General features: G+C 47.0%; 1 protein-coding gene across 1 annotated transcript in view; it reads left to right on the forward strand.

The window, feature by feature from the left end:
* LOC124046658 (B-cell lymphoma/leukemia 11B-like) overlaps window positions 1-8,794 on the forward strand; it is a 122,382-nt gene extending 113,588 nt beyond the window's left edge. The window contains 3 exon segments of the mRNA XM_046367283.1: window positions 5,281-5,423; window positions 5,425-5,478; window positions 5,480-8,794. Of these exon segments, the coding sequence (XP_046223239.1) occupies window positions 5,281-5,423; window positions 5,425-5,478; window positions 5,480-7,348 (2,066 nt within the window). The 3' untranslated portion in view covers window positions 7,349-8,794.
* Window positions 8,795-9,030: the final 236 nt, after the last annotated feature.

Genomic DNA, 9,030 nt, shown 5'->3' on the forward strand with positions numbered 1-9,030 from the left:
TAACCATGCCAGTTAGTATTTACTAATCTAAGTGCACATGATTCACAATTTTACATAAATGAAATTAGACCAGTGCAATTATAATTTTTAAATTAATAATATGAACAATTTATTATGTATTTATTATTATTAAAGATAGAAATAAGCTGCCTTAGAACATTTTATTTCAACAGAATGAATGGACTGTTTTGGCATATCCCTCGTGAAGTATCAAGAGGAGTTGTTGTTATTCAAATAATAACAAGATGGTCTAATCATATTTCAGTGACCTGAACAGACCTTCTGTTCTGGGTTGAACATCTGTCTTACATCTGCATTGTGACCTACATATCATCATAGGCCATGCAGACGGTCATGTCTAGATGGGATCCAGCTTATGTCAATTTGTTTTTTAAATTGATTTAACCCTAACTCCTTTTCTAACCTTAACCTAATTCTCTTAACCTACTTTGTCAGTTCTCCTAAACCTGCATGTCAGTTCTCCTAACCTGCTTCGTCAGTTCCCCTAAACCTGCTATGAAAAGCTGTGTTCTTTCCAGCAAATACCCATGCAGACACACTGTGTGTTCACTATCCTTCTCCCTATACAGACGTTCTCTGGAGCTCTCTACTCTATGGACCAATGACAGTGTCTGAGGTGGAGTTGGGAGATGCAACAAACACATTTCCACTTCACACAAATATATGAAATGGGATAAATATAAACCCTTATTATTTATGATTCTTCAGCCTCTGTGTATAGAGTATAGACATACTTAATGTACACACACACAGGCACACATCTCTGAATCCAAACCTTAACAATTACAGAAGCGGTATATTTTCATCTGTACTCTAAATTGAAGCATTAGGTAAAAACACAAAGCTTTCGTTTAATAAATTCATTAATCTAGTTTCCAAGAGCACAATTAAATGTTCCCACTTTATATGTGTGTGTGTTTTACACCAATGCCCATAGGAACGTGGCAGTCTGTGTTTAACATTCATTTTCACTGTATGTGCTGGATATTATGCTTGCTTGTGTCGCTGCGGTAACGAGTCCCATTGGCATTACCCAACCGGCATGTGTAACACGGGCTGGGCCATCAATTAGTTATCTACTGTTAAAGGTACACAGCGATGCCAAGTACCACAGCCTAGAACCTGCCTGCCTGCCTGCCTGCCTGCCTGCCTGCCTGCCTGCCTGCCTGCCTGCCTGCCTGCCTGCTGCCTGCCTGCCTGCCTGTCTGTCTGTCTGTCTGTCTGCCTGCCTGTCCTGTCCTGTCCTGTCTGTCTGTCCTGTCTGTCTGTCTGTCTGTCTGTCTGTCTGTCTGTCTGTCTGTCTGTCTGTCTGTCTGTCTGTCTGTCTGTCTGTCTGTCTGTCTGTCTGTCTGTCTGTCTGTCTGTCTGTCTGTCTGTCTGTCTGTCTGTCTGTCTGTCTGTCTGTCTGTCTGTCTGTCTGTCTGTCTGTCTGTCTGTCTGTCTGTCTGTCTGTCTGTCTGTTTAATTTAATTTATTGGCATGAGGTAACAATGTACATATTGCCAAACCTTACTTTGGAGATTTACAATATTAACATAATTAAAATAATAATAATCAACCTTGTCAACAGTAACAACAATAATCAAGTACATTTACATTTACATTTAAGTCATTTAGCAGACGCTCTTATCCAGAGCGACTTACAAATTGGTGCATTCACCTTATGACATCCAGTGGAACAGTCGCTTTACAATAGTGCATCTAAATCTTAAAGGGGGGGGGGTGATACTTATCCTATCCTAGGTATTCCTTAAAGAGGTGGGGTTTCAGGTGTCTCCGGAAGGTGGTGATTGACTCCGCTGTCCTGGCGTCGTGAGGGAGTTTGTTCCACCATTGGGGGGCCAGAGCAGCGAACAGTTTTGACTGGGCTGAGCGGGAGCTGTACTTCCTCAGTGGTAGGGAGGCGAGCAGGCCAGAGGTGGATGAACGCAGTGCCCTTGTTTGGGTGTAGGGCCTGATCAGAGCCTGGAGGTACTGAGGTGCCGTTCCCCTCACAGCTCCGTAGGCAAGCACCATGGTCTTGTAGCGGATGCGAGCTTCAACTGGAAGCCAGTGGAGAGAACGGAGGAGCGGGGTGACGTGAGAGAACTTGGGAAGGTTGAACACCAGACGGGCTGCGGCGTTCTGGATGAGTTGAAGGGGTTTAATGGCACAGGCAGGGAGCCCAGCCAACAGCGAGTTGCAGTAATCCAGACGGGAGATGACAAGTGCCTGGATTAGGACCTGCGCCGCTTCCTGTGTGAGGCAGGGTCGTACTCTGCAGATGTTGTAGAGCATGAACCTACAGGAACGGGCCACCGCCTTGATGTTGGTTGAGAACGACAGGGTGTTGTCCAGGATCACGCCAAGGTTCTTAGCGCTCTGGGAGGAGGACACAATGGAGTTGTCAACCGTGATGGCGAGATCATGGAACGGGCAGTCCTTCCCCGGGAGGAAGAGCAGCTCCGTCTTGCCGAGGTTCAGCTTGAGGTGGTGATCCGTCATCCACACTGATATGTCTGCAAGACATGCAGAGATGCGATTCGCCACCTGGTCATCAGAAGGGGGAAAGTCAAAATAACTATACATTGAACAATAACAATAAGCGTAGAGCATAGAGGACATGTGCAGGTTGGTTTGTTTGTCAGACACTGTGTGAACTCTCTCTCTCTCTCTCTCTCTCTCTCTCTCTCTCTCTCTCTCTCTGTCTCTCTCTGTCTCTCTGTCTCTCTGTCTCTCTGTCTCTCTGTCTCTCTGTCTCTCTGTCTCTCTGTCTCTCTGTCTGTCTCTCTGTCTCTCTGTCTGTCTCTCTGACTCTCTGTCTGTCTCTCTGTCTCTCTCTCTGTCTCTCTCTCTGTCTCTCTCTCTGTCTCTCTCTCTGTCTCTCTCTCTGTCTCTCTCTCTGTCTCTCTCTCTGTCTCTCTCTCTGTCTCTCTCTCTGTCTCTCTCTCTCTCTCTCTCTCTCTCTCTCTCTCTCTCTCTCTCTCTCTCTCTCTCTCTCTCTCTCTCTCTCTCTCTCTCTCTCTGTCTCTCTCTCTCTCTCTGTCTCTCTGTCTCTCTCTCTGTCTGTCTGTCTCTCTCTCTCTCTCTCTCTCTCTCTCTCTCTCTCTCTCTCTCTCTCTCTCTCTCTGCCTACTTGAGATGTGCTGGATTGATTGCAGCCATAGATAGCTCTGTTTACACTTTCCAATCCCTATTGATCTGAGAGGAATCAGTGAGGGAAACAGGACCGAGCAGTTTCTGGTTTTAGTTCCTAAGATACAGTATGTCCTTTGATAGATAGAGTCTGTCTGTCTGTCTGTCTGTCTGTCTGTCTGTCTGTCTGTCTGTCTGTCTGTCTGTCTGTCTGTCTGTCTGTCTGTCTGTCTGTCTGTCTGTCTGTCTGTCTGTCTGTCTGTCTGTCTGTCTGTCTGTCTGTCTGTCTGTCTGTCTGTCTGTCTGTCTGTCTGTCTGTCTGTCTGTCTGTCTGTCTGTCTGTCTGTCTGTCTGTCTGTCTGTCTGTCTGTCTGTCTGTCTGTCTGTCTGTCTGTCTGTCTCTCTGTCTCTCTGTCTCTCTGTCTCTCTGTCTCTCTGTCTCTCTGTCTCTCTGTCTCTCTGTCTCTCTGTCTCTCTGTCTCTCTGTCTCTCTGTCTCTCTGTCTCTCTGTCTCTCTGTCTGTCTGCCTGTGCAGGTTGAATTGTTAGATTTGTTTCCTGGCTTTGTGGGAGGAACTAACTGCCTCATGAAGGAATGTGAACTTGGGAGGTTTTAGTTATACTGTAGTGTCAATGGTGACAGAGTCAGTATATGATCCCGCCGTCTAAATGTGTGTGGCGAGTCATTAAGTGCCTCTTCATTTGCAAAGTTGAACATCCACACACAGAGAAAAGGAGTTATACATTACTTGTTATTTTCTTTATAGTACTCAACCTTTATTTATACAGGAAGTCTTGTTGAGGTCAGAAGACCTCTATTACGAGGTCTGAAGTGTTTTCAGCTATAATGTATTGAATTTTTGTGTCTAGAATGACACAAAGCACCCAGTCAGTTAAATACCAAATATCAACCCCAAGACAGGTAATAATGTACCGCTCCGTTTCAATCTCTCCATCCGCGTTCTCCCTGTTTATCAGCAGTCATTTATCTTAATACACGCCCAGAGCCTTTATTTTACTCTCCCCTTTCCTCTCTTTTTTAATTCGTTCCCTCGAGGCATGAGGCCTTTATTTTACTCTCCCCTTTCCTCTCTTTTTTAATTCGTTCCCTCGAGGCACGAGGCCTTTATTTTACTCTCCCCTTTCCTCTCTTTTTTCATTCGTTCCCTCGAGGCACTAGGCCTTTATTTTACTTTCCCCTTTCCTCTCTTTTTTCATTCGTTCCCTCGAGGCACGAGGCCTTTATTTTATTCTCCCCTTTCCTCTTTTTTTCATTTGTTCCCTTGAGGCACTAGGCCTTTATTTTACTCTCCCCTTTCCTCTCTTTTTTCATTCGTTCCCTCGAGGCACGAGGCCTTTATTTGTAAGAAAGTGAGTTCCTTAAATCTTTAAGTTGTACTTTCTCAGCATAGAGCCATATTACTTTGCCGTCTCTGTGATTATTAAAGTCCCTCTGCTTGGAGGGCTTCGTGGATTTTAAAGACACACACACACACACACACACCAAAACACACTTGCATGGTGTAATCATTTTGAGATTTGTAAATTGGAGAGATTAAAGAGCACTTAAACTGGTGTGTACAGTGCCCCACCTCGTCGGCCAATCCACAGTGACTATGGAAATGCACTTGTCAAAAGCCTGATAAATATGTCCCTGTTATGTGACAACATGATGTGTAAAGACTATTTCAGCTACTGGAGGTATTAGGCAAATATGGATAACAAAAGTCTGTCTGATGGCCCTCTGATGGCCCTCTCTCTGCAAAGTTCTCTCGTTGTATAAATCAACACATGACCGGGTGATAATCATGTTTATCAGTGGTAGTTTTAAATCCTGCAAACCCAGCTGTCAGATATCCAGGTGTGTTTCAGTTGTTTCACTCCCCATACTTAAGAAATAGGTTTTATTGTAAGGAAATATGGTAACAGAAATACAAACATAGTCACCAGCTTCACCATACAGAAACACCAAACTTGTTGTATTTTTACTGACTACCGAATACCACTAAACACTCCACTAAAAATCTCAATATTATTCCTCAGATAGATGTGAAGTTACTGTCATTGAATTCATTGAAAAATATTTTGTTTTGAAGAACATGTTTTAATTATTTTCTTTCTTGTATGTGTTTTTCCTGTGTTGCAGGAGGCCGGGACGAGCCTTCGAGCTACATCTGCACCACGTGTAAGCAGCCCTTTCCCAGTGCCTGGTTCCTCCTGCAGCACGCCCAGAACAGCCATGGCATCCGCATCTACCTGGAGTCCAACCCCTCCAGCTCGTCGCTTACCCCCCCGCATCACCATCCCCGGACTGCCCATGGGCCAGGACTCCATCCCCCAGTCCCCCCCTCGCCAATTTTCTGGGAGAGAACAACCCCTTCCACCTGTTGAGGATGACTGGGCCCCTGCTCCGGGAGCCCCCACCAGGCTTCATGGAGAACCGTGGAGGCCTCGCCAACACCCCGCCCTTCGTCAGCCCCTCACCCCGCCACCACCTGGACCCCCACCGGCTGGAACGCCTTAGTGCCGAGGAAATGGGGCTCATCTCCCAGCACCCCAGTGCCTTTGAGAGGGTGATGCGGCTGACGCCCATGGCCATCGAGGCCCAATCCATGGACTTTTCCAGGCGGCTCAGGGAGCTGGCGGGGAGCAATAACGTGGCCACACCTCCTCTTTCGCCCAGCCGGAACAACCCTATGCACCGCCTGCTCAACCCCAACCCCTTCCAGCCAAGCCCCAAGTCACCCTTTCTTAGCACCCCGCCCCTGCCGGCCATGCCCCCCAACAGCACCACCCCGCCCCAGACACAGGCCAAGAGCAAGTCATGTGAGTTCTGCGGGAAGAGCTTCAAGTTCCAGAGTAACCTGGTGGTCCACCGGCGGAGCCACACCGGGGAGAAGCCCTATAAGTGTCAGCTGTGCGACCATGCCTGCTCCCAGGCCAGCAAGCTGAAGAGACACATGAAAACACACATGCACAAATCTGGCTCCATGACAGGGAGGTCTGACGATGGGCTTTCCACCACAAGCTCCCCCGAGCCGGGCACCAGCGAAGTGACCGGAGAAGGCATGAAGAACAGAGAGGGAGACTTCAGGGGTGAGGGTGAAGAGGAGGAAGAGGAAGAGGATGAAGAGGAGATGGAGAACGAGAGCAGGCCAGAGTCAAACTTCAGCATGGACAACATGGAGTTCTACCGTAACCGTGAGAACGGCTCCAAGCCGCCAGACGAGAAGAACTCTCTCTCCCTGGGTAAGATGGTGGAGAATGTGGGCCTGAATACTATACAGCAGTACAATAACTTGATAGTCGACAATCGTAAAAATCGGATGCCCTTCTCTAAAAAGGGGTCCGACGGGCAGCGGGACACTGGGGATGAGGACTCTGTGGTGGGAGAGATGGAGAGGGAGCACCATCACCACCAGATGGAAAGGGATCACCAAAGGCCCACTGTCAACGGCAGAAACTGTGGCTCCGGCAACTCTTTCTCAGGCCTGTTCCCCCGCAAGCCCACACCCATCACCAGCCCCAGCCTGTCCAACTCCTCCAACAAGAGGATCAAGATTGAGAAGGATCTGGACATGCCCCCGGCACCAATCATCCCCTCTGAGAACGTCTACTCTCAGTGGCTGGTGGGTTATGCCGCCTCACGACACTTCATCAAAGACCCTTTCCTGGGCTTCACCGACTCCAGACAATCTCCCTTCGGCACATCCTCTGAGCACTCATCTGAGAACGGCAGCCTGCGCTTCTCCACACCTCCTGGGGACCTCCTGGATGGCGGCCTGTCGGGGCGCAGCGGTACAGCCAGCGGGGGTAGCACCCCTCACCTGGGGGGCATGGGATCCGGCCGGCCCGGCTCCAAGGAGAGCCGACGGAGCGACACCTGCGAGTACTGCGGCAAGGTGTTCAAGAACTGCAGCAACCTGACAGTGCACCGACGCAGCCACACGGGAGAGAGGCCCTACAAGTGCGAGCTGTGCAACTACGCCTGCGCCCAGAGCTCCAAGCTCACCCGCCACATGAAGACCCACGGGCAGATGGGTAAGGAAGTGTACCGCTGTGACATTTGCCAAATGCCCTTCAGTGTGTACAGCACTCTCGAGAAACACATGAAAAAGTGGCATGGGGAACATTTGATGACCAACGAGGTCAAAATTGAAGAGAGAGAAGCTAAGCCAGATTTTCCTATTTTGCCTCTTTCGCCACAACCTTGAAAACAAACAAATACAAAAAGGGGTAGCTGGATACTCTTTTTCTTAAATATCGCATTTTGGGTTAATTTTATGTTTTTGCCTAAGAAACTGCTAACTGAGAAAAACAATTAACAAACAAACAGATATTAACAGCACCAATTAAAGCCGGTCTAAACTGCCTCATTTGGCTAAAGATCCTTTTTAACAGTTGATCAAAGGATGAATTAAATGATACCATTTTTGGAGCCTTTAACTGTGCAATAATTTCTGTATTTATTGGATTTTGTAATATTTTGGCATGTACAGGTACTATTTTATTTTGTCATTTTAAAATTTGTTTTACTTTTTATTTTAATTGCTGGGATTTTATTTCATTTTTTAAAAACCCAGAGGATATCCTGAGATTTCTTTTTAGCAGACAGAAAAAAAACTGCTTATAGAAAATTGTATATTTAAACTACACGTGTAATTTCCTGAAGAGAAGCCCGAATTTAACCTTAAAAAATGTTTTAAGCATAACTGAGGAAGCTATTTTTTATTTGTTATACATGATAGGATATACATTCGCGGACAACAATCCTTTGGCATTGTAGCATGAACTGACTTTTAACATGTTAATCTAATTGGATATGTAGCACTGAATGTCATTTATGACAGTAAATCTAAAGAGGATCCGGAGGTTTCACAAACCCCGCCTTTTCTCAAATAAATACATCCATTAAAAATAAAGAAGACGAAGCAGAAGAACACAAAGGCAGCTGCTTACTGGTACCTAGTACCCACCCCTGACAGACAACGCTAGAGAAACAGAGACATTGTGTATTTCTATAGAATCCCCTCATAGTATTCTCACACTGCATCTAAACTAGCTCTTCCTAAACTCACCCTAACCCATCCTACTAAACATAACAGAAATGCTATAACAATGCACATACTGATGTTTTCTATCTTTTATCACACAGTTGTAGGATGGCTAAACCGTCGGGCTAAACTGCGGAGCTTTATAGCCAGAGAGAGCAGGGAGATCTTAGGGTGAGCTATAGGGGTCTCTTCCCTCTTCTTCATGATGTCATTCACCCCTTCATTATCATTCCACGGATGAGTTTAACACAATCGCCCGTGCCCTTAGATTATTGCATATATTACACTCTCCTCCCAATTCCCTGTCCCTCGTCTCTGATGCGCACTGTGTCTCACTCCTCTGCCAGCTGACTATTACAACTTCCAGCACTATTACAAACTCCCTATCGGACACTGGGCACAGAGTAGCATTACAGACAGCCTCATCACACTCAGTCTCACTCAGTCATTTCAAACTGCCAGGTATTGACACATTCTGTAGGCAAGGTGTATCTCCTTAAACTCTGCTTTCTCTGTTTTGATCACCATTCATATTTAATGTTTGGGTGGTGGTTTAAGAAGTGGCTGGGTGGTGGATTAGGAAGGGGCTGGGTGGTGGTTTAGGAAAGGGCTGGGTGGTGGATTAGGAAGGGGCTGGGTGGTGGTTTAGGAAAGGGCTGGGTGGTGGATTAGGAAGGGGCTGGGTGGTGGATTAGGAAGGGGCTGGGTAGTGGATTAGGAAGGGGCTGGGTGGTGGATTAGGAAGGGGCTGGGTGGTGGTTTAGGAAGGGGCTGGGTGGTGGATTAGGAAGGGGCTGGGTGGTGGTTTACGAAGGGGCTGGGTGGTGGATTAGGAAGGGTCT

The sequence above is a fragment of the Oncorhynchus gorbuscha genome, linkage group LG10, assembly GCF_021184085.1.
Source record: "Oncorhynchus gorbuscha isolate QuinsamMale2020 ecotype Even-year linkage group LG10, OgorEven_v1.0, whole genome shotgun sequence".
Classification (NCBI taxonomy): Eukaryota; Metazoa; Chordata; class Actinopteri; order Salmoniformes; family Salmonidae; genus Oncorhynchus; species Oncorhynchus gorbuscha.